Source organism: Leishmania martiniquensis, chromosome 24 (genome assembly GCF_017916325.1).
Source record: "Leishmania martiniquensis isolate LSCM1 chromosome 24, whole genome shotgun sequence".
Classification (NCBI taxonomy): domain Eukaryota; phylum Euglenozoa; class Kinetoplastea; order Trypanosomatida; family Trypanosomatidae; genus Leishmania; species Leishmania martiniquensis.
Genome location: NC_090159.1, coordinates 352,729 through 376,125, shown reverse-complemented (window position 1 = coordinate 376,125; position 23,397 = coordinate 352,729). Strand labels below are relative to the sequence as shown.

The 23,397-nt window shown below is 62.8% G+C and overlaps 8 protein-coding genes across 8 annotated transcripts; all 8 read right to left on the bottom strand.

Annotated features, from left to right (window-relative positions):
- Positions 1-419: 419 nt before the first annotated feature.
- On the bottom strand, positions 420-1,886 carry LSCM1_05054 (uncharacterized protein; the record flags this gene model as incomplete). The annotated part of the gene is made up of 1 exon (XM_067322531.1): positions 420-1,886. The coding sequence occupies one exon, from the start codon at positions 1,884-1,886 to the stop codon at positions 420-422; it is 1,467 nt and encodes a 488-aa protein (XP_067178394.1).
- Positions 1,887-2,713: 827 nt separating this feature from the next.
- Positions 2,714-6,472, bottom strand: LSCM1_05053 (uncharacterized protein; the record flags this gene model as incomplete). Its single annotated transcript, XM_067322530.1, has 1 exon — positions 2,714-6,472. One exon carries the CDS (start codon positions 6,470-6,472, stop codon positions 2,714-2,716), a length of 3,759 nt encoding a protein of 1,252 aa, XP_067178393.1.
- A 1,874-nt stretch (positions 6,473-8,346) lies between these two features.
- LSCM1_05052 (uncharacterized protein) lies at positions 8,347-8,928 on the bottom strand (the record flags this gene model as incomplete). Its single annotated transcript, XM_067322529.1, has 1 exon — positions 8,347-8,928. The coding sequence occupies one exon, from the start codon at positions 8,926-8,928 to the stop codon at positions 8,347-8,349; it is 582 nt and encodes a 193-aa protein (XP_067178392.1).
- A 2,593-nt stretch (positions 8,929-11,521) lies between these two features.
- On the bottom strand, positions 11,522-12,154 carry LSCM1_05051 (uncharacterized protein; the record flags this gene model as incomplete). The annotated part of the gene is made up of 1 exon (XM_067322528.1): positions 11,522-12,154. One exon carries the CDS (start codon positions 12,152-12,154, stop codon positions 11,522-11,524), a length of 633 nt encoding a protein of 210 aa, XP_067178391.1.
- A 702-nt stretch (positions 12,155-12,856) lies between these two features.
- LSCM1_05050 (uncharacterized protein) lies at positions 12,857-15,784 on the bottom strand (the record flags this gene model as incomplete). The annotated part of the gene is made up of 1 exon (XM_067322527.1): positions 12,857-15,784. One exon carries the CDS (start codon positions 15,782-15,784, stop codon positions 12,857-12,859), a length of 2,928 nt encoding a protein of 975 aa, XP_067178390.1.
- Positions 15,785-16,333: 549 nt separating this feature from the next.
- LSCM1_05049 (uncharacterized protein) lies at positions 16,334-17,599 on the bottom strand (the record flags this gene model as incomplete). The annotated part of the gene is made up of 1 exon (XM_067322526.1): positions 16,334-17,599. The coding sequence occupies one exon, from the start codon at positions 17,597-17,599 to the stop codon at positions 16,334-16,336; it is 1,266 nt and encodes a 421-aa protein (XP_067178389.1).
- A 762-nt stretch (positions 17,600-18,361) lies between these two features.
- Positions 18,362-20,008, bottom strand: LSCM1_05048 (uncharacterized protein; the record flags this gene model as incomplete). Its single annotated transcript, XM_067322525.1, has 1 exon — positions 18,362-20,008. One exon carries the CDS (start codon positions 20,006-20,008, stop codon positions 18,362-18,364), a length of 1,647 nt encoding a protein of 548 aa, XP_067178388.1.
- A 613-nt stretch (positions 20,009-20,621) lies between these two features.
- On the bottom strand, positions 20,622-22,607 carry LSCM1_05047 (uncharacterized protein; the record flags this gene model as incomplete). Its single annotated transcript, XM_067322524.1, has 1 exon — positions 20,622-22,607. The coding sequence occupies one exon, from the start codon at positions 22,605-22,607 to the stop codon at positions 20,622-20,624; it is 1,986 nt and encodes a 661-aa protein (XP_067178387.1).
- Positions 22,608-23,397: the final 790 nt, after the last annotated feature.

Sequence of the window (23,397 nt, the reverse complement as noted above, 5' to 3'; positions counted from 1 at the left end):
GCGCCATCGAGCACGATAGAGAGAGGGAAGCTTTCTCACCTGAAGCTGGGGCCTCTTCTTCGCACATCTGCAGAGCGCGCTCGACCTCGAAAACGTCGAGGCGGGATGAGAATGGGTGGGTGGGGTTGACAGGCCCCGCCCCCGAGAGAGAAGAGGGGTATTTGCGCAGTGAAATGGCCACTGACTGGCTGGTGAAGAGGAGGGCTGCGGCCCATCTGCGCGTGTGGTTGGCAGAAGGCGCACCGAGGGTACCTTCATCGTCAATAGGCTGCCGTCGATCTTCGCCCCTCCCCCTTACCCACAACATCTGTGGAGCGTGTGGTGTAGACGCCGACTTCTACAGGACATTCACCACACTGTCTGCCGCCCCCCTCCCCTCGACACACACACACACACACATAAAGGCCTTTCAGACGGCGCTACACTCTCACGACGGCCTCGGCGAGGTATGTGCCACTCTCCGGGTCTTGACGGCGCAACGAGCACAGCTCCAACTCCTGTACCTCAAACAACTGCCTGCCGTCCTCGCCCGCGCCAATGGCCGCCTCCGAAAAGGCCTCAATGACGGACCGTGCATCAAACGGCCGGCGTGCCGCACGCCCCTTACGCCACTTCGTGTCCATGATGGTCACGTGCAGCACCCGGCGCGACCTCTCCGCCTCTTCGGGGTCGAGGATGAGCTCGGCGAAGCTCTCGTGGAGGACGCGTTGCAGCTGCTGCACCGTGGCGAGCGCGGCTGCATCATCGATGCCCATGTAAACGACGCTCGCCTTTTCTGGATGGTACAGCGCGTTCTGTCGACCTGCCCTCATTACTTGCAGCCCGCCGCCAAGCCGCACGAGCGGGTGCCGGTGCGCCGGGGCAAGGGACGCGTCTCCGCTCAAGGCGTATGCTGTGTCTTTGGCCGCCACCCACCTCTCTTTCGTCGCTGTCCAGGCAGAGGCGAAGGAGCGATGCAGAATCTCCTTGGCGAGCTCGACATCCTCGCGGCGTGGCAGAGTGAGCAACAACAGCGTCATGTGCAGCTTGACCGTGCTTGTCACCAGCTCAAGGGCACTCTCCCGTTGAGCCGACCCGCCATACTTGGCCGCCACAAAGCTACGCAGGTCCTCTAAGACGCTCGTCGCGTTCGCCGTCACCGCGGGCAGCTTCCCGAAAGGAATAGAGACAAAGTGTGTGAAGCCCCCGTTCGCCTTCGCCGCACTCGGCGGGTAGCGCGGTGCATCCGATGCCGGGCTCCGCCCGCCCCCCTCTTCCTCCTCTTCCTCCTCACCGCCACCTCCATGGCTATCGGGCCTGCAGGATCCGTCGATCGCGCGGCCACCGCAGTTGGGCTCGTCATCCCAGAGCATATCCTCGTCCGCCTCCTCCACAGCCTGCCCCGCCGTCGCCGAGCGAGGACCAGCCGCGCTGTGATACGATGACGCCGCGCGGGGCTTCGCGGCGGGTACGTGCGGCTCTGTGAAGACACGGTAGGTGCGCTTCGTGAGGGAGGTCTGCAGCAGGCGAACGCCAGCATCCTCGCATGTGCCTGGGCGCTGCACCGGCGTGATCGGCCCCACCGCCTCTGCACTACCTGTAGGCCCGCCGGCATGACGAGCACACGAGGTGGTGTTGTGGGGACTGTGCCTGAACTCTGGGGAGAGGCAGAGTGCGCACACATGGCGTATGTCGTTGCTTTGCTGGCCGCACACGGTGCACATCCACTCCCGATTTGGCGGCCGTGTGAGGGCAATGCGGCGGCCGTGCGGGCCGCGCGAGTCACCGTACACTTTGACGAGCTGCTCGCGCGTGGCGGCGTCGACCCTCTTCTCTGCCTGCACAACCGCCACGTCCTCCTTCGTCATTGGCTGAACGGAGGACGGCGGTGCGACGAAATGCGCCATGATGCGCCAACGCCCCAATCAAGCGAGCACGCGCGTCTTTTGTGTGTGTGTGTGTTTCTCTCGCGTTGTGTTGGTGCACGCGTGTGCCTGCGATGAAGGCAGTGCGCGGGCGGTGTGAGAAGCTGAGGGGCTGAGAGAGAGAGAAATGAAAAGGCTGCACGCGCTCATGGCGTGGGGATAAGAACGCCAAGAGAGCGCGAGTAAGGGGGCGGAGGCGCAGTCCAGTTGGAGGGGGAAGGAGAAAGTTTTCTGATGATGCCGAGCGGCGTGGTGGGCAGCGGGCCGTGCGCACGGCTCGCTGCCCGTGTGCTTGTGCCTGAAACGGCTGTGACATTCTTCCCCAGTGGAGGTAGCGATTATAATAGGAAAAGCCGTTGCTGCTGCTGCTGCGATAGAGGATAACCACACGCCGCCGAGCGCGCGTTGCTTCACGTGCGCCTTGGCCAGCCTTTTTTTCGTGGGCGTTATAACGACGACGAGGGCCAGCTGCAGCGGGGAGGGGGCCGAGAACGCGCGTAGGGGAGAAGAAAGAGAAGGATGGTTGCCACGCAAGCGACAGACTACCGCACAAACGCGCTGCCGCATCGTATGAATCTAGTCACGCCACGCCTCTCGCTCGGGCTCTGTGCGCACTGCTGAACCAGCGGCTTTTACTTCCTCATGCCACATGCCCCCCTCCCTTCTCTCCCTGAGTTCAGTTTTCACGAAACACTCGCGCAGGGCCGCCACAGGAAGGCGAGCCGTGAGGGATGCAAGCAGCAACCCGTCCGGCCGCGTCAGCTCATCATTCCTCCTTACCCCCTCAGCCTTGCTTAGCCGTCACATTGCTACGGCGATTCGTCGCTGTCGACATCGACAGCGTGTGCGGGGGAGCTGCCGGGGCGATAGGGTGCGTACGGCTCACGTGCAAGAGTGGCGGAGATGCGGTCGCCCCTCGCTTTGGCGGAGAGGGCGGCGCTTGTCGGCGCTTGGCGTGCGCGAGGCGGAGAGAGGGCATCGCGTGTGTCCTCATCCGAATCCTCCAGCAGCAGCAGCGCTGCCGTCTGCGGCGTGCTGTGCTCGGCGTTGCCGCCCCCGCCGCGATTCGATCCTCGGCTCACCAGGTGGGTGTCTGCGCCGCCGACAAGCTGCACAGGTGACGGCGCAAGGCGCTCACCACGGTCCCCAAGCTGCGGTGGGGCAGCAACGTGAGACCGGTCGTCACTGTTGCTGCTGGGGCCTCCTGGATGGGAGCCGCTCCTCCTCGACTGCACGCGGCCGGTAACCGGGTCCACGTGCAACCCCATCGCCGTCAGAAGGCGCGTCAGTTGCGCGTCTGCCCCGGCCCTTGACCGGATGAGGTCATCCACCATGCTAATCAGCGTCTTCGACTGCACTTGCAGCTGGGCCGCCTCGTCTATCCGCTGCTGCCGCCGCTGTTGCAGCTCCACCGCATGCCGCCTCTCGGTGTCGTCGTCAGCCAAGTCGAACAGCCGACTGCGGCAGTAGTCGTGGTAGAAGGCCTCCTCAGCAGCGCCGTACTGGTCGTCCATGTCGTGCTCCAGAAATACTTGGTACCGTTGCGCGTAGAGCAGCTCTGCCTGCGCGACAGCGAGCATCGGGTCCTCGTTCAGCACCTCTTGCGTCGAACGCGCCTGCGCCCGCGTCGCGGAGAGAGGCCTTTCGAGCACCTTGGCTGCCTTCGTGAGGAGGGAGAAGAGCTCGCGGAGATGCATGCCAGACAGCCCATCGCGCTTGACCGACGACTCCTCGATCACCGTCTTGAACAGCCACTCCTTCGCCAGCTTCTGCAGAAAGATGCTGTACTCTAGCGTCGGGTAGCATATGAGTCGGTAAACATACACAGGACGAGTCTGCCCATATCGGTAGGCCCGGCCAATGGCCTGTTGGTCGTCGGCTGGGTTGAAGCTCGTGTCAACGAGGATGACGCGCGTGGCGGCCGTGATGGTGGTGCCAACACCTCCGGCCTTAGTGCTGAGCAAAAAGAGGTCCGGGCCATCGGGCCGGTCGAACTCGTCAAGCAACGCCGCCCGCTGCGCCGCGGTGTGGGTGCCATCCAGACGGCAATAGCGGATCGGCCGCGACAGCTGTGGGTGATGCTGCTGTGACGTCGCACCCGGCCTGCGCCACTCCTCGTTCACATTCGCGATCATGCCCTCCAGAAGCGTCAGTAGCTGCGTTGAAAGACTGAACAGAAGAGCCTTTTCACCCCGCGCAACGGCAGCCGCGACGAGCTTTATGGCGACCAGCAACTTCACGCCGTCCTCTAGGAGTGGGATGTAGTTCGGTGAGGGCGGGACGCAAAGCTCCTCGTATGTGAGTGAGGCAGCGGGGCGCACACTGGAGAAGGACTGTTTCATTGCGCGGGAAAACGCGTGCTCCTCGTCCTCACTGTCGTCGCTGCTGGGGACCGAGGTTGAATTCGTATCCGAGTCGATGATCACGACGGGCTCCTCCTCTCCACCACCACGAGTGTCGCCGTTGTCGTCACCCGCGACATTCTCGGCTGAGTCCTTCATCGGCTTCTTCTCTTGGTGCTGGCGCTTCTGCGGAGGAGAGCGCAGGGCTTCTGCGGTTACAATGGCTCCCCGGTAGTTGCGGCGGCCGCGCACAGCGAGCTGGGCCGCACGTCCGTCACGACCGGCTGTTCCCTTACCGCCTGCCGCGGATGCTGTGGTCCTGTTCTCTCCCGCCCTGACCCGGTCGCGCATCTGAAACAGCAACTGCGGGTGCGCCGCGATCTTGCCCGAGTAGGACACGGCTGGCAGGAACTCAACCGCTTGGGTGCCATCGTTCTGCAGAATGTGGATAAAACGCAGGTACAGCTCCTTCTGCAAGGGCGACAGCGGCACGACGACAATGTACTCGTGTAGCGGTGGCAGCTCCGTTCGCAGCGGTGTGCTGTCGACACGCTGCACAAAGTGGCGTACCTCGTTGATCAGTGTGAATGTCTTCTTGCGCGCCAAATCTACCTCCTGCTCAGAGGCGCGCGTGCTCGCTGAGGCCTCAATGGGCTGAATAAAGTATTCCTGGAAGCGCTTGCGGCTGAAGTATTTGTGCACGCAGAGGTCCATCATGGCCCAGTACTCCCGCAGGTGGTTTTGCAGCGGCGTACCCGTTAGGAGGAGGCGGCGCAGCGGGTGAAGCCCGCGGAGTGCCGTGACGACGCTTAGGTGCGCGGACTTTAGCCTGTGGGCTTCATCACAGACGACGAGCTCGGTGAAGGGGTCGGCGACGCCACCAAAAACCATGCCGCCGTCGTCGTTGCGGCGCTGCTTCGCCCATGACGTCGTGGGGCGCCCCTGCCAATCAGAAGGGTGCCGTGGCCACTGAGCGGCGCCGTTTCCGCCGGCATCTCCGTCGGCGCGCGGGTGAGGCTGCAGCACGCTGTCGCCCTCGACAAGGCGCAGAAGACGCACAAGGGCTTCGTAGCCGATGAGCAGTATGCCGCCGTCGCGACGCCACGCGTGGAAGGCGCTGACCCGCTGGCGCACTGGAAGCCCCTCACTGAGGGAGATGGGGCGCAAGCGGTGCTCTTCCGGAAAGAACTCTGACCACGCGCAAAACTCTTTCTTCCAACCCGATTGGGTCGACTTGGGGACGACGATGAGCACGCGTGTACGGCACCCCGACGACGAGGCGGACGACGACGCGGTCGTCGCGTCTGTGGTCCCGGCGTGAAGGGCGCCCTTCACGCCGCTACGCCTCCTTAATGGCGGCGCCATCCTCTCACCATCCCGCGCGAAGGAGGCCATGAAGAGATGGAGGAAGACAATAACCTGTGCCGTCTTTCCCAGCCCCATCGTGTGCGCAAGAATGCACCCCACGGCGGGCACCTGCCCCACAGGCCCCTCCACCAGCACACTCCACAAAAATCGGATGCCCTCGACTTGATGGGGACGCAGTGTGCTACGAGTGCGCGGGGGAGCCGCGGTGGGGGACGCCCCTTGCCCTGAAGACGCCGCTGTCGTAGTGGAAGCCTGCCCTGCTACCGCGCTAGTAGGCGCAACGACGCAGTCGCGCAGGAGCGCCGAGGGCAGCAGTACATCCCACTGGTCGTAGCCATCGACTGCAGCGTCCCAGTTGCTCACGTTCACGAGTCGCCTGCACCGGTCACGCGCTATCGCTTCTTCTTTCGAGGGCCGAGAAGTCGCTACACTGTCTCTTTCCCGGACAGCCACGCCCACGCCTACCGCCGACCCCACTGCTGCTGCATCGTCCTCGTGTGTGGCGGGGGCCCCACCTAGCAGCGCCACTTCCACAGACTTGAAGCGCTTCACATGCGCGTCTTTGAGCACAAAGAAGCGCTCCAGCACTTCTCGCACCTCTGAAGAGGTCATACTGCGCAGCTCAGCCAGGGTGTGAGGCGGCGGCGCTGACTGCTTCGCCGGCATCGCACACGGGGAGCCACCGGCGTGAAAGACGGCCCCCTCGCCTTTCTGCTCTGCACCAGCGTTTTCCACCGGCGCGCCCGTGGCAGTCCTCTGCAGCGCTGAGGCCGCATCGAAGCGAGGCGCCGGTCTCGACGCTGACGGAGGATTCGGCCGCGCCTGTGGTGGCGCAAGCCCGTAAAGAACGGCCTCCATCGTTGGCGAAGCAGGGCTCGGCTCACGTACATTTCGCACTGCCCCTCCATCCGCACTGCCCCTCAGGTAGTGGTTCCCTTGAGGGGGACCCCCGTCACCGACCGAAGAGTGGTGCGAGCGGTGAACGATGCCGGTGCCCCGCTGGATGCCGCCTTCGTCGTCGCTGGAGGACGAGGAGGCAATGAAGAACACTTCCTCGCCGCCATCCGCCATGCGCTCGTGTGCGTGGGCAAGACAGTTCCCGATGCTTCTCGCCGTGTGTGCGAATCCTTCGAGGCCTTCCCGAGCGTGTGAGGGAGAGCGGAGAGTACGGGGAGGGGAAGGGTGAGAGTGGCACGGAGAGGTCATGGGCGAGTCGGCCTGCTCGGCTCAAGCGATCCAACGCCTGTGCGGTGCAGAGGTTCGTCCCGCTTACGCCGAGTCTACACTGGCAGAGAGTTGGGGTGTCTTGTTGGTGCAGGAGCCTATCGCTACGCGTCTGTACGCTCCGCGCCTGTGCACAGACAAGGGCGCCGTGCCACATGTGCGTTGGGGGCGCCGGTTTCATTCTTTGGAGAGACGAAGGAGGGTCGGATGGGCGAGGCGAGCCCTGGAGACACCGACGGCGAAGAGAAGGTAGGGGTGCATACGGTTAGTGCGAAGAGGCGGGGGAGGGGCGACCGAAAGAGAGCGCGAGGCAACGGAACAGAGCATACAGGCCGGGGGAAGAAGAGGAGATGTCGTTGGCTCTGCTGCGGCTACGCACCCCCCTATCCCCTCTTCTCCATCCGATCGCGGCGCACCGCCTACGCCTCTTAAAGGGGAAAAGAGAGAGAGAGAGCGCTCGTCCGCACGCACACACGACAACGGCAACGTGGCAGTCGCTGCAGTTGCCGTTGATTCCGGTTGAAGTGCATCGCTGCGTGCGCGCACTCTTTGTTTGCGCCAACTGCGCGCTTTTCAGAAAAATGCGCACCTTCATCGATGGACGTGAGCATGCGCATGGACGAGGTGATTCGGTGTACACGAACAGCACAGTGGTGCGAAAAGTTTATCCCCCCATAAGGAGGACGGCAATGGGGAGGGGGCCGATCACACGCCACGGGTGAGGGTGCATCCGTCCTGCGCATCAACCGCAGGCGAGAGCGTGAGGCCGCGAGATAACACCCTTGGTGTGGCACCGGCGTAAAACGTCGCATCTCCACACCACTGCATGCGTGCAGACGGCCCCCCTCCTCCTTGGACACTCCTTCTATGAGCACCCCAATGGACACTGAGGCCATCACGAGCCGAATGTGAGGGGCTATCCCGAAGCGCACCGAGTGATATTGCGTGCGCGCTTCGCCGACATCAAGTGCAGTCAGCACCTCCACCCCCAGGGCCACGCAGCGCAGAGGAGTCGGCATGGCCGATGAAGTCATGGCGGCCTGTGCTGCAGATGTGCCACGCAGAATGATGAGCAGCTCTGGCACGCGGATGGGCTGAGTGGTGTTGCCCATTGTGAGGGTCGAGGTGGTGGCAAGGGGTGGCAGAGCGCCCTCCCCAGCAACATGGGAGCTGCCTCCGCCTCGCAGTCCTGCCGCAAAGGCAGCAGTACGCTCTGCTTGGGAGCACCGGGGAGTTAGGACCAGAGGAAGCTCTATAGCCGTCACCAACACTGAGGAAAGCCGCATTGTAACCCGAGCGGCAGTGGCAAGGGGAGGGCGGACCGCGCACACGTTGAACGTCGGCAACGCTCGAAGGCGCCGTCAGAGTTCACAAGACCTCCAGCTTTGCCAGATAGACCTCATGCACCACGTTCAAGTTGGCGAGGCGAAACTTCCTTTCGCACAGGCATGCGTTGCCCTCGCCGCTACCGACACCACTAGGCCCGTACTCTAGGAAGGGCAGGCAGCTTAACGCGGCAAAGTCCGTGACGTCGAGGAACAACGGCGGCGGTAGTGCGGCCGCCCCCCTTTCCGCTGTCGCTGCTGTGGCGGTGGGTGCTGAGGCGCTGCCAGGTGCGTCGAGCCTTGCGAGGCCCCGCCTTTGTGGCGTTCCATGCCTTCATCATGGTCGTCCAGCTGGGCCTCTTCGTCGAAGTCCCCGTCGCCGTCGTCGCGCTCTTTCCCTGCAGCAGTGGCGGTCACAGCGATATTGTGCTGCTCCAGATTGCTGCGGCGCTTCTGCTCGTGCCGCTCTATCTGCGCCGCGCGCTGATCTGCCCAGTTTTTGCACACCTGCCGCACCTCTTCATCCGACAAAGCTGATCGATCGAGAAGAACGAGACGTGTACACGGACAGGACTGCTCCGTTGCAGATAGGCTTTCGGCAGCGGACGCCGGCGGCAGCCACCACACAAGCGCAGTGAGGAGCTCCTTGCGCACTCGAGGGATAAAGTACGCCGGGAGGCCCAGGGGCCGGTCTTGCTCGCGCGACAGTATGGAGTGTAGATAGGCGGATGCTGGCGTGTGCAGAAGAGTGGATGTGCTGCGCATGGTCGCTGCTGCGGGTGCCGCCCCTGACACTGCCGCTTCAGCGGTAGCTGTCGCAGATGGCACTGGTGCATCGCACCTTTGCTTCGTCACGTCTTCGCGCCTCATCGCGCAAGTTTCGATCCGAGGTAGTGATGAGGCGAACGGCGAGGCCGCTGCCGTGGCAGAGGTGGCCGCCGCCGCCGCCGCTGGCTGAAAGCGCCGCGTCCACGCCTGTATGGTCTGATGCCAAGTGTCCACGGCCTCTGCCGGCAGTCCCAGATAGCGCTGCTGTGTACGCACAATCATGCTGACCTCGACATCGCGGTTGGGGCTGCTGGCGGTGATGGGGACGGGTGCAGGCAGGCAGTGTGCAGGTGCCAACGTGCTGCGTGGTACCCTCTCCTGCACCTCTCCCGTCCGCGCTGCCTGCAGCCGAGCCGCGGCTTCAGAGGCCAAGTCCGCTACCTGAATCCTTTGTGGCGCCACTTGCCTCACACCAAGAAGCGGTGCTGCGCACGCAGCCTCCCTGCGCTGCTGCTCGTGGTTTCACAGCTGCTCTAGGGCGAAGGCAGGGTGACGGTTTAGAAGGGTTTGTGTGCCGACAATGCTGTTAGGCAGCTGCTGCGATCCCTCCTCCAGGGTGCTGCGGCGGTATGGATTCTTCGCTGCACTTCCCGGTGCTCTCGCAGCGCCTCTGCCTTCTCATCTTCCAGTACCGCATCCAAATAGGCGAGGAGCTCCTCCATTGTGGGGAAGGCCTGGCAGCTGTGCCACTGGCCGCACGCGCAGACAGCGTAGTACGGCATGTCGGAGGTGAGCTGTATGTCGAGCGCGCTGACGGAATGTGTGCTGCTGAGCAGGGTAGCGGCAGTAAGAGGCAGCGATGACGATGCCGCTCTTGTGAAGACGCATTTATCACTGATGACCGCCGCGCCAGAAAAGGGAGCCTGGCCGTGGCCTCCGCAGCGGGGACATTGAAAACAGCGACGACAGCGCGTGCTGATGTGCAGCGACCGCCAACGCATTTCCTCTCGTCTCTCGCTGCGCCGTCGATGCCTCTCCAGTTTCGCCTACAGAGCCGATGAGAGTGACTTTAGCCGACTGCTTCGCGCGAGTGTAGCTCGGGCAGCAGCAGCAGAGACGGCGACGTCACCCGTGGCTGGCGCTTTGGCAATCGGCGGCCGGCGCCACTGCCGTTGCTCGACTTCCCGTGTACCGCAGGACGGATTCCGCCATGCGAGGGGAGCCGTATCTAGTCCAGGGCTGAGCGCGGTCTCTGCTACCGTTGCTGCTATGGGCGGGGAAGACGGCAGGCCTGCGTCGCGGGCCGGCCGCGTGAGCAGCAGCCACGGAGAGACAAGCGTTGCCGTCGGCGGCCGGCGCCACATCGATGATGGCAGTGGCTGGGGCGGATGCGGCTGGGATAGCGTAGGTGTCTGCATAGTCCACGCGAGAGGTGAAGGCCGCATCGGAAAGAGGGGCGCGAACGCTGCAGAGGCGCCCAGCGGGGGAGTGCAGTGCGGCCATCATGAGAGCGACAGAAGGGCGACAAAGAGGACACAGATGACGGCGCGCGCCCGTTTCTCCCGCCGCGTAGCTGTGCTGACGTCTCAGAACGCCCTCTCGATGTATCGCATCCGCGTTGAAGAGGGGAAGACGAAGGGAGGGGGGCGATGAGTAACAGCGATGCTGTGTGTTGCGTTGGTGGGCGGAGGGGCGCGGGTAAGTGGGGTCCGCAGTGGAGCCTACAGCTTCCGCAGCCGACGCTCGATCTGACAAGCAGCAAGAATGTGCCCTCTCGAGTGGGGAGGCGATACTGGCGCAGCTCGCAAGGGGGAGGGGGGCTGCTTCCCTTTTCCTCTGCATACAGACAGGGATGCTGCAGGTACGACGAACATGGCCGTCGGATGAGTCTGTGTGTGTGGGTGTGTTGTCCGCCCTATTCCCTTTTCCAACCCGCTGCCTCGGCGTGCCCGCTTCCGGAGAGTGGCAGGGAGGACGGCTCTACGCTGTTCTATGACTGACTATACATGACGCTGGGAGGGAGGGGGGCGGTAGGTCGGCAATGGAAACGATGACGTGGCACGAAGAAAAGACGAAGTCTGTGGAGAGAGAGAGGGCTTGGCGGTGGTGGTCGACCGAGGCCTGTGCGTTCGCTGGCGCTGCTCCGCGTTTCTCTCTCTACGTATATATATATAATGTATGTATATATACGCCAGAGGAGGACCGCGGATGCGTCAACGCTCGCCCCCTCCCTTCCCCTCCCTCCACGCCGCGGCTTCCTAACACCCTTCTGTCAGCTCGTACCCCCCCTCTCTGGCTGAGATGGGGGCGGTGGTGAGTGACCGTCTTCCTCCGCCACCCCCACCCCTCTCTCCTGTGCTTGCACACACACACACATACACACAGACAGACAATCCTTCCGTTTCCGGACCTCTCCTCTCCCCCTCCTCTGATTTTCAGTTATCGTACATCGACATCGCAGGCCGGCGTGAACAGGACCGCTGCAACCGAGGGGGAGGAGATGACCTCGCGCTGTGTCACACACACACACACACAATTACACGCAAGCATGGAGGCATCTGCAGCGCTGATGTTTCCGTTTTGCTCTGATTTAGCGACGACGCTCTGCCTCCTCCTTCTCCTCCGGGTCCACAGGCACGCCGTCCAGCCGGGTCAGCTTTGGCAGGCGCTGCAGCATCATGTAACGGTACTCTTGGTTGCTCGCTGCGCTGTTGCAGAGGGGGTTGTTGAGGAAGAGGACGTCGACCAGCTCGGGGCACTGGTTGGCCAGTCGGTCGATCTCCGTCCAGCTATTGATGAGGTTGTTGCTCATATACAGGACCCGGAGGCCCTTCAGCTTGTCAAGCCCGGTCAACTTGTCGATCTTGTTGTATGAAGCCCACAGCTGCTCGAGCTGCGGCAGGTCGAGCTGCTCCAGCTTTCGGATGTTGTTGCGTCCCAGCGACAATACCTTGAGGTTCTTGAGGTCCTTCAAGCCAGGACCGATCTTCTCGATGGCGTTCGTGCTCAGCCCAAGATGAACGCACTCTTTCAGCGTCGCGATCTCCTTGTCCATCTTGGTAATGGGTGGCAGCATGCCGATGAGCAGCACCTTCTGCTCCTGCGCTGCCACGACTCGGGGTATGCTTTCCTGCATCGCCTCCGGCACCCCGGCGAGCCGCCGGCGGTACTCGCCCTCCTCGAAACGCGCAATCGCCTCCTTGATGCTCGTCGAAGAGGACATGAGTTGAAGGGCGAGACAGGACGAGAGGATGCTGATGGCGCAGCAAATCTACCGGAATGGACGGGCTGCGTGCACGCAACGGTCTTGCGGGTTGGTGGCGGCGATTCTGGTACAGTGACAAGTAGAGGTGCTTTCTCAGGCACTTGTAGAGTGCGGGTAGGGGAGAGAGGGGCGACCGGTGGTGTGACCGTTGCCAGCGGTAATGAGATGACAGGTGTAGCCGCTCTTCTCGAGGCGCGGGAAAGAAAAAGGTGTAGCGCTTAGGGAATGGAGGAGAGACGCGAGTGCGAGAAGGGCGGACAGGAGCGAAGTTACCCGAGTTGCAGCGGCCATTGCGATGGTGGCGGTGGCGGCGGCGGATGCGATGCGGCGTAGGGACTGGGGCCGCCGCACCCTCCCTCCCGCTACTTCCACGCTCCACGCCCCTCATTTCCCCCCCATCGCCAGCGTCCGCATGTCACCGCGCAGAGGGCGATGGTGGTCCGCCGCATGAGCGCCGATGTTGTCAAGAGTGGACAAAAAAAGGTCAGCAATAAGGGAAGTCGAATTGGCGACGAGGTGCACGAAGCGTGGATGAGCACCCCCTTCGCCATAACAGTAAGACTGCGCGTATTTCCACATGACGTGCGTGCGCGTGGCCTATCCTCTCCCCCTTCGCCCTCACTGCCCTTGTGCGTCTCCGCCTCTCTTACCACCCACCGTCTACTCAATGCCGACGATTACCTTTGCATTGAGCGTCTGCACCTTCCACGAGACGTGGAGGGGCGAGGGGCTGCTGCGGCTAACGACGCGCACCTCCGGAACTGGGGCAAGGCTCCACTTGTGCTCCTCGCCGGCTGTCTGCGGATTGCGTGGGTGACGCATCGTGGCGGCGCGCGCGGCAGACCGCACCATCTCTCGTATCTCTTGCCGCTGGTGATGACTCCACTCTCGCTCTTGGTGCCAGTAATTAACGGCCATGGCCGCTTCGTCCTGCAGGGTTGGGCCCGACTCCGGCATAAGGCAGAAGGCAGCGGCTGCTGTCCTGGCGGCTCCTATTAGAGCGCCGCCTGCGATGGGTGGCGACGATGTCGGTGGCGGCGTTGGCGCTTTCCCTCGCGCATGCGCGGTATTTGCCCCCAACAGCGGGGGGATGGCGTCGAGTGGGAGGAGGTGGTCCACCTTGCAGAAGCCGATGTTCGGCGTTGGGTAGAAGCCGGTCAGCACCAGCGAGCGAGAGTGCTGAGCCCCGAGGACAACGACAGAGGTGAAGGCGCCGCCTATGGGGATGCGCACATACCTTTGCCACGGCAGCTCGATCGGGTTTCGGAAGCACCGCCATATCATCGCGACGTCTTCCTCTCCACCCGGCAAGAAGGCGCCGTCCTCATCACCGCCCCCGTCCGTGCTCGCCAGCGGTCGACCGACGTCGTGCAAGCACTCCATCCCTCTGTCACCGGGCCGCCGGCGTTGGGCGAGGGTAGCTGGCTCGAGTCGTAGCGGTGAATTCGAAGCTTCACGGTTGCACATGGCGCTGACTCCGCTCCCGAAGGCGACGAAAAGGGACGCTTCCCCTGCTGCGCAGCGCTTTGTATCGGGTGTGCCGGTGCCAGCAACGACATCGCAGCCTACGGCCGCGACTGGCGCTGCCTGAGCGGCTCTGTTGCCCCTGTGCGCTGCACCTCGAGCTCCCGCTTCCTCTCGCTGCTGTCCAGCACCTGCCGTGTCTTCTCTTCTCGTCCGTGTAGCATCGAATCGCCTCAGTCGTGTTCGTGCAGCAGCGGTCGCCACGGTGGCGCCCGGCGGCTTGGCCGCGTCCGCAACTTCTCCATCCGTGCCGTCCTGCCTGCTCTTCATCATCCCTTCCTCGACTGCGCTTGATGGAGGAGAGGCATCAGAGGGCCTCGCTGCGCCACTGCTGGCGAAGCCCCTATCCTCACCAGCAGCGACTGCGCGCGTCTCCGTCGCAGCGCATAGTGGGATGTAGAACATTGCCGTCTCCGGGGCATCGGCCTTGGCGCAGCCGCCAAAGTAGCACAAGCAGGGCCCGAGTATGGGTAGCTCAAGCACTGCCGTGGCGCCGAACGCGCGCGGCGAGGGCAGACGCGGCCCGCGTGTCCACCACCGTCCTGTTCGGGGGCAGAAGATCCACACAAACGACTCGGCAGTAGTTTGGCTAGCCATACTGACGGACCCTACCCGCGGCAAGCGCTGTGGAGTGTTCGCTGTACTGGTGCTCCTCGTCGAGGATGTCATATCGCCGCTAGGGCCGCCGCCGACCCCGCCAGGGACGGCGTTCATCGGTGTGGCTGTCGTGCTGCTCGCCGCAGAGTAGCTCACGGCGGTCTGCTCCGGTGCAATGCAGCTTTGGTAGCCGCCGGCGAAGAGAAAGACATTTCCATGCACTACGACAGCTGTGCCACACACCTTTCCCGGCATTCGGTATGAACTGGACACCGGAGATCGACGACCAGTCACCATACATTCAGGCGCTGGTCCTTCTGAATACGGCCATACCGCGCCGGCCCCCGCTGCCCAAGAGGAAGTGGCGGCCCCCGGGGTGTGGCCGTTGTCGTCCTCAAGCGCAACACTCTGATCTGGCGGCACCGTCTCTGAGACCGTCCCTGCATCTGCGTACGCTCGAGCCTGTTCCTGCTTGTAGAAGCGCCCCAGCGAGCGCGTCTGCGAGATCCACGTACGTGTCCCCAGCTCCAGCACCTCGTACGTGTCCAGCACGCTTCTCTCCGCATTGTAGCCGCCAAAGACAAAGATGTAGCCCCCATACGCCACGGCGCTCGCCGCCGCCCGCTTCTCGCTAAGAGCTGGCAGCACCCCCCATTGTCTCGTCATTGGGTCATACTCATACGCGCGGTCGAGAACGACGCCCTCGTACGCCTCCCCGCCAAACATGTAGATGCGACGGTCATAGGCAACGGTCGCCGCCTGCGACCACACCGGTCCTTCCGACTGCTGTAGGCTAGGTGTGCGAACCTCGCCGTACATCATCCGCTCCCTCGCGATGGCACGCTGGACTGTCTCTCGCGCGTAGTCCCATGGGAGCGCCTTTGTGTTCTGTGTGCGGATGTCGACCGTTAGGAAGGAGGAGGCCGGGACGACCTGGGCGCTGCTCGCATCTCGCTGCTGCGCCACCCTGCTGACCGCGTCGCTGTGGCTGTTCATCACTGGAGTGGGCCCCTGACGCGTGCTTCCGGCCCCCGAAGCAGGGGAGCCCGCGCCGGTGATGGAGGATGACGCAGCAGTGCCCAGTGCCGATGGAGGCGCGGGTGCGCCCGCCTTAGACTCGATCACCACCCTCTTCAATGCCCTCGGGAAAAAGAAGAGGCCGTGCACCGGGTCGAGGAGGTGGATGCCGTGCATCTGACGCAGACGCGCAAAGAAGTGCCGCCGGTCGTTCACCACGCACTCTTGCCAAAGTCGGCAGACACGCGTGAGGGTGGCGGAGATGGCGGAGTAGTCGAGGAAGGTAAGGATGTGGCGCAGCAGGTCAAGTGGAAGGCCGCCGAGAGTGTTGTAGTGCTGCGAGAGGAGGCGAGTGAGGAACGCGTCGGGGGAGAGGCGCAGCACCGACGATGCCGCGAGGAGACGCTGCTGCAGCGCCGCGGACAGCTCAAGCGAGGATGACCGCGACATTTCGCGTGAGCAGCTCATACACGACTGTAGAGTGCGTGTGTATGTGGGAGGGGAGGGCGCAGACAGCGATGTGAAGCACGAGGAAGGAAGTAGGGCGAAGACAGAGGGGAGAAGCGGGCGGAATGCGCACGGCTGTGGCGAGTGAGGGTCATCCCCACGCGGGAGAAGTGTTGGGATGAAGGACTTGCGACAGGAATCGATGGCTGCTGCTGCTGTTGCTGTTTTTCTTTTTTGTTTCTGTTTTTGACTGGATGGGATTGCGGTGGTGAGGCGTTGGCCGACGGTATCGCCCACACACGCAGACACACTCGCAAGATGACGACGAAAGGGAGTCTGCCAGAGAGGGGTGAGGGGCGGGGAGGTTACAGAAATGTCATCTTTCACGGTAGCAGCTCAAATTAGAGAGAGAGAAGGGGGGAGTAAGCGGAAGGGGAAGGGGGAGCAGGGGAGGGCGCGTGGCCAAGGGGGCAGCGGCAGCACAGTGAGGATGCTTGAGTGCCTCTTCTTCACCCGCTTTGCCTCCCCTCACTCACGTGTTGACGTCACACGTCATGAGCGGGTGCGCTTGCCGGTGCCTCGTTTCGCTGACGGCGCTTTGGCGGTCTTTGAGGGGTTCGTCTTGGCGGATGTGGATAGCTGCAGAGTGGTGTCTGTGTGTGGAGCCGAAGTCGCTACTGCTGCTGCTGCTGCTGCTCCTGGCGTGGGCTCGCCGCTTCGGGCATCGGCCTGCCTTGCCACAAAGACGTCTTCGCTGGGAGCCACCCTGATGAGCGGGTGCTTCTCCTGCGCTGAAGAAGGCCCACCGGCGTCGCGACACCGACTTCCTTCGCGCGGCGGTAAAGGTGACTGCTCCGCTCCCGTGTGAGCTCCGGCGCACGGCAGACGGGCCTGATGACAGCCGTCAACGTTTGGCTCCGCATCGCTGTCGTCTGAGAGGTAATTCAGCTCCAACGGAAGCTGAAGCGCCGCCCGGACGTCGCGGCGGTTTCCACCAAAGCCCACCTTCACCACCGCTTCCTCAGCAAGGTAATAGTTGTCTGTCCACCTGTTGGCGGCCGCCAGAGCAACCAAGGAGGCGCGGTCAAGCCGGTCCAGTAGCTCGGGTAGTGCCTGGCGAGAGGAGAGCTTCTTGTGCTCTGCGAGCAGTTGAGCCCGCTGCAGCGCGAGTTGCTGAAGGTGCGCGAGCTCGGCCAGCAACGCTGCCTCGCCGGCTGGTGCGTCCTGGTCGCCATGCGTACAGCTGTCACTGCCTTCAAGCTTCAGTCTCTCTCGCTCTTCCGAGAGAGATGCCACTGCGCGATGATTCTCTGCCTGCAGCAGGTCACACCACTCCCGCAGCTGCGCATCGGGCATCGACGCGCACCACCGCTCAATCTCCGACACGGAAACCTGCTGCTGTGCCGCCGCCGCGCCATCGGAAGTCACGCGTCGCAGCAGTTCCGTGTATGACAGAGGATGCCCAGAGAGTACTGCATTGCTTCCAGAGATGCCTTCCCGGCCGCCGCTCCTTCCAGATAGGCGGCCTGATCTGTTCGCCAGCTGCGCCTCTGTTGGCGGGAACTTCCAGAGCAGCGTACTCACGCCGACGCGGTCTTCCTCGATCCGCCCCTCGGCGACTAGCAGCTTCAGACACTCCTCAACGCTTTGGTAGACGACGGCGGTTTGCTTTGGGATCCTCTGCTGCAGTTCCTTTAGCGTGTACGGCTGCGGGTGCGTCGTCATCCATCTCTCGACGAGGGCGACCTTTTCGTCAAAGCTTAGCCCCTTCTTTGTGCCCCTCTTGGCGGAACCAGCAGCAGCGGAAGCTTTCGACATACTGCGGTGGTGAAGAGTCCCTGTCACTGCAAGGATAGCGGCGTCCTGGCCAGTTGGGTTGTATTGGTCTGTCTCCGCCTCGTTGAAGCGGCGCATTCCAGTGAAAGAGGGCGCTGTAACGGTAACGGTGACGTTGACAGAGACAGTAACACTTACTCCCCTCACTGCAGGTGAGGCGGAGAACGCTCTTTGGACGAGCGTAAGTGTGTGTGTGTGCTTGCCTGTGTGCATGTGGGCGAACGAGTTGAGGAAGGGCGCGTGCGACAAAGAGAAAAGGGTAGCGGAAGGTTGAACTCCTCTTAGCCGGCTCGCACGTTGAAGATGGACGCGACGCATTGCCGCTTTTTTTTCTTCGCATGGGCGCCCAGTCGCAGGCCTCTCGCGTTAGCCGCGCCATAAGACTACAGGTGTGCATCTGCTTCATCACACACACAGAAACACACACACACATGTGCATGCGTGCGTTCGGTTCTTCCTGACCTTTTTTCCCCTTCGCTTCCTATTGTACATCACGTAATACTCCCCCCCCCGAAGCGACAAAGAGGCGCAGGGGAGCTGCGTAACTGCTGAGGCCGCCTCAGCGACAGCAACGGGCGCCGCATGCGCGGGAAAGACACGGGGGAAGAGGGGAAGTGTGTGCGTGTGTGTGTGTGCGGGGGGGGTGAGGCAGGGGGATGATGACCCCTTTGCCGACGGTCCAGCGCGGAGCCGCACGCAGATGCACAGCCCTCGCACTGCTGCTTCTTCCTCTCCCCTCCCACGTCAGAGCAGTGCACCGCCGAAGCGGTTCGCGGAGTGGACGGCCTGGTCGTACGCAGACTCACACGCAATGCCACGAAGGGTGAATAAGGGTAAGGTCTCCGGGCCAGGCGGCAGTGTCGAAGCCGACCCGGCCGCCATTAAAGAGCTCCTGCTTGCAGAAGGGTTAGTGGGACGAAGCCTCCAGTGCGCGCTGTCGCAGCGCCGTGAACCGGACTGGCCTCTGTGGTGCCGTCCGAGCGGATCCGTTGATAGGGTGATGGGGCCGCCGTGGAGCCGGGGGAGGGAGAAATGGAGTTGCGCGTTGTTGCCACAGTCCGTCAACAGGGAGGAGTCAGACACAGGATTATGCTGCTGGTCGTGCAGACGCTGCTTGCACCGTTGGCTCTCCAGGATTCGGCGCGCCTTTGCCTCCGCGGCGGTGCGCGGCGGCGGTGGGGAGGGAAGCGTGTTCTGCACAGCGTTGACGTACATGCGGTTGAGACTCGCACCCTTGCTGCCACAGCCGAAGGCGAAGCAGGGTCTTGCAGCACCCCCCCTGCCCCGAGGGTTCAGCGAAAGTGGCGCGTCCTTGCACCCGCTCGTCGCTTCCAGGCGCCGTCGCCGCCGAAGGCAGCAGCTATTGGCGTCCATGAGCACGTCCATGGAAGCAAACACAGCGTCGGGAACCTGGTGAAGCTGCTGCGCATCCACGGACTGCTGCGCAAGTGGACCGGCGCTGATGCCTGGCCGGCGGTCCATCTCAGCTAACGACAGCCAAGACGGTGATGGACGCCGGGAGGAAGGGTCGGTGACCGGAAGAGCCGCAGTCGCCGTTAGCCCGGATGAAGCCACCAGGGGCGGCAGCAGGGAGTAGGGTGACGTTTTCAGTCGAGGATGCCGTGTGTTAGCTCTCCGAAAGCCGCTGACCTTCGTCTTCTCCGCTGTCGTCCTCGCCGTCCTCGCCGAGGCTGCGCTTTCGGACCGAGGTGAAAGCCCCAGCGCCGATGCTTCGCTGCTACGCCCGCCACTTGCCAGAGTAGCCTGCAGCAAGGAAGCAGCCGACACAACGTTCAGCTCGTCCAGCACATTGTCACCAGAGGAGACTGCGCGGCTGATAGGTACGGGCTGGGCGTGCGGCGGTGGTGTTGCGCAGCGCGCACCGTAGGCGTTGGCATGCAGAGGAGGGGGGGAGATGTGGTAGTGCTGGTTCGGAATGAACTGCCTCTCCAGCGACGGTGGCGAAGTGGCGGCGGGGGCGAGCGCCACGACGGCCCCTGGACTCATCGGCTGAAACGCAGACGCCGGTGGCTCCGGGTGCGATGGCTGGAGAGCTGTGCCCATGGCTTCGTCGAGGAGCGCGAGCAGCTGACCCTCGGTGACAATGAGATCCTCCCTTCTAGTGGTCGGTGACACCTTTCCTTCGGTCTCGTGCTGCTGCTTCATCAGACACATCACCATGTTTTCGAGGGCCGCGTCGAGCGCGCGCGGATCGATGCGATCAGATTGTTCCGCAACGGCGCTCTGTACCGCAGCTGCGTTGTGCAGTGCGGCGCGGAACATGGGGTGCGAGTAGAGGGGAAACCGATGCTCTCGCCTAGTCCCGGTGCCCCCTTTCTTGTGTGGCCGAGCCGCCACGGTGCGGATCTCTACGTCCCGACGCTTCTTCATTGCTGGAGGTGGTGCGCGTGTGGGGAAGGCTTCGACAAAGAGGATGGGGGAGGGGGGAAGCGGAAATGGACTATGCTGTGGACGGGTGGGGAGACAGAGAGCCGCCTGGTACCGCCGCTGAGCTTTTCGGCCGAGTAGCGCTTTTTTGCTGCCGCAGTGGCCCGATCGGCATGAGTGTGACTCTGCGGCCTCCGTGGAGAGGGGAAGTTCAAGAAAGGGGAGGGGTGTGTGGCGCGCTCGACGCTCCTGTGCTTGCATGCTTCACAGAGAAGACGGCGCCAATCACCAAAGGCTGCACTGTATGAAGGGACAGGCACTGAGTCGCGACAAGGCGGTGCTGCATCTCCTTCCCCTCCCGTTTTTCCCACGCACTGCGTCGCGGAGTGGCCTTCTCTTTACTGCTTGTTTGGAGGCTTGTTGCGACATCCGCCAAGCTGGCAACCCCCCCACCCACGGGGCTGCTCTTCCAACCACTTCACCCACATTAGATGGCCAGCGATGACTCACACGAGGACCAGCGCATTCTCTGTTCGATGAGAGGCGCGTGCTTCGATTCGGACCCCACACCTCACCATCACCACCACCCACCCGACGCCTTTTTGCCGCCGTTCGCCTACTCACTGTTGGAGGTACTGCTGCTGCTACTGCTACAGACCGAGAAGGAGGACAACGATTCTGCAGATACGCTCTCCTCCTCACTCTCCGAGGATGCCGTACGCGCGCGCTTGCGCCTCGCTGCTGTCTTCGCCGCCGATGCCTTGGCTGTTGCCCGTGTCGATGATAGCGAGGCTTTCTTCTTTGCAGTCGGCGCGGCAGCGCCGCCGACTGGTGTGCTCTTCTTTGCCCGCGGCTCAAGTTTCGCTGCTGCTGCTATCTTAGAGGCGACGGCAGTGCCTGCGGTCGCTCTGCCTCTCTTCTTCGTGGCAGCAGCGCCATTACCCGCGCCGCTCACGGCCGTCACACCGTCCGCAATCACCGTTTCTGTTTTTCGACGGCCACCTGCACCGCTCCCCCCATCTCCCTCTCCCTCACCCTCCTCCTCGTCTTGCGTCTCCTCATCACCGTGCTTGAGCGCGCTCTTCGCGAAGCTGCCAAAGCGGTGCGTCCTGTTGAACTCACGCGTGAAGGCGCTCTTGACCGCCGTGGCAATGCTCACTGGTGGCGTCATAGAGCTCGGCGACTGCATGTGCTTGTAATGCGGAAGTGTTTGTACGAGGTCCCAATCATCACGCATAAGGTTGTACTGGTCCATGAAGGCGATGACGTCATCGATGCCGTCCTTCCCTTTCGTCGCCAGCGGCACTGTTAGAGGACGCTCCCAGCCGTGCGGCATGTAGTCCGCGACCACGCCCTCTTGGTTTCCTGATACGCCCTTTGCCGGGTGTGACGCCTGCATCGTGACGCAGCGAAGCAGACGGCGGTTCTTATTCGCGGAGGAGTTGTGCCCAAGCCACGTTGGGAACTTTACGGGTCGCTGCATGTCAAAGAACTTTTGCTGCCCCGTCATGAAGGTTTCGTACTTGCCGCGCGTGTATACACATGGGGCAATGCTTGAGCACAGGACGTGGAAGCGGGACACGGACCAGTTCTGTTCGTAATACATGATGCGCTGCGCTGCGTCCGCTCTCGAAATCGACGTGGCGGCCTGCGAGACGGCGCCCATCCAATCACGTCCATCTACCGGCTGTGGATTGTAGTGCAGGTAGTTCTCCTGCACAAACATATCGATCAGGTCGGCGCTGTAGTAGCAGGCTTGCATCTCGGCGATGGAGTGACGCTGCCCACGTGATGTGCCCTGCAGCAAGAAGTACTCGGCGGCATCGAACAGGCCGGCATCGCTGTCCTTGGTCGACTGCGCAGCACACTCGGCCAGCTGCCGCTGCTCCAGTGAGGCGCGCTTCATGCACCAGATCTGTAGGTTGTTGAGCATGCTGCGAATGTCGCTGCCGGAGCTCTTGACAATGTCCTGCAGGAGCGGCTTGGAGAGTGAAACGCCCTCCCGCGCCAGAACACGGTCGCACAAATAGTTTGCCACGATGTTGCAGGGTGGACGACTAAAGCGCAGGTCCTCCACGTAGTTGAGAAGCGAGCGCAGCTTGGGGTGCCAGCGATCGTTGCACGTGCACAGGATCGGGACGCGGGTCGACTTGAGCATTTCCACGACCTCGCCGACCCCGCCAACGTCACAGCCGTCCACCTCATCCATCAGCAAAACTACTTCCGTGTATGACGTGGCGCTCGCGGCAAAGGCACGGTTGCTGATGAGGTCCGACACGTTCTCCTTGAGCGACTTGCGGCTGCGGAAGTCGCTTGCGTTGTACTCCACAACGGTGCGGCCGAGCTCCCGCGCCACCACGTACACTGTCGTCGTCTTGCCCACACCCGGAGGCCCGGAGAGGAGCACGCCGTGCGGCTTCTTTGGATCATCCCTGGGGCTTCCGACCGGTGTGAAGTTCTCCAGCCACGCTTTGAGCTTGTTCGCGCAGACTGGATAGCACATCTCAGCAACGGAGCGTGGCTTATACTTGTCTGCCCACAGCTCGCTGCGACTCGGCATGGGCTGCGCTGCGTGAGCTGCCGGTGCAGACAGTGTCGCCATGTTTCTCCGATGCTGCGGTGCGTGCAAGGCGAATGCGAGGACAACACGCGAACACAAACACACACACCCCCACACACAAATCGGGCGAGTTGTTTTGTGTAAACAGCGAGAGAAAGAGAGAGAGGGGTGGTGAGTGGTGCTGCGGTATGTGTTGGGTGGAGCCCTCCGACCGATGATGATCGGCTCGTGTCGCACGCCGCCGTGTTGTTCTTCCTGCTTACTTCTTTGGATCTCTATGCATGCATGTGGGGTGTACGTATCTGCGCGCGCGTGTCTGTGTGTGTGTGTGCGTCTGTATGTGTCACTGCTGATGCGCACGACTGGACCCTGCCGATGTTATGACGTGCGCCTTCTATGCGTCGGAGCAGATAACTCTCTGCCCCCCTTTCTCTAATCCTTGCCCGCGCACAGAGAGGGTCTTTAGTCACCGAGAGAGCACGGGCGTGTACGTTAATCGTGTGTGTGGGAGCGCCAAGACGCAGGCAAGCGGGTTAGCAAAAACGGTGTCGATCGTTGCGAAGGGGAGGGGAGGAGAGGAGGGGGAGGTGCGAAGCCATGAGGTGCCGGCCCACCGCTGCCGAGGAATGGCGCTTGCGGAGCGACCGACGAACAGGCTGGCAGGCATGCACAGACGTGTATGGGAGCACGCGAGTCGTCTCGAGAGGCAGGTGGAGGGGAGAGGAAGGAAGCACTGGGCGTAGCATGCGTACACAAAAAGGCGTGGGAGAGGGGGAGAGGTGTGGTCTAACGAAGCCAAAAAAGAAAACGAGCTGACGGGCGAGAGAGGAAG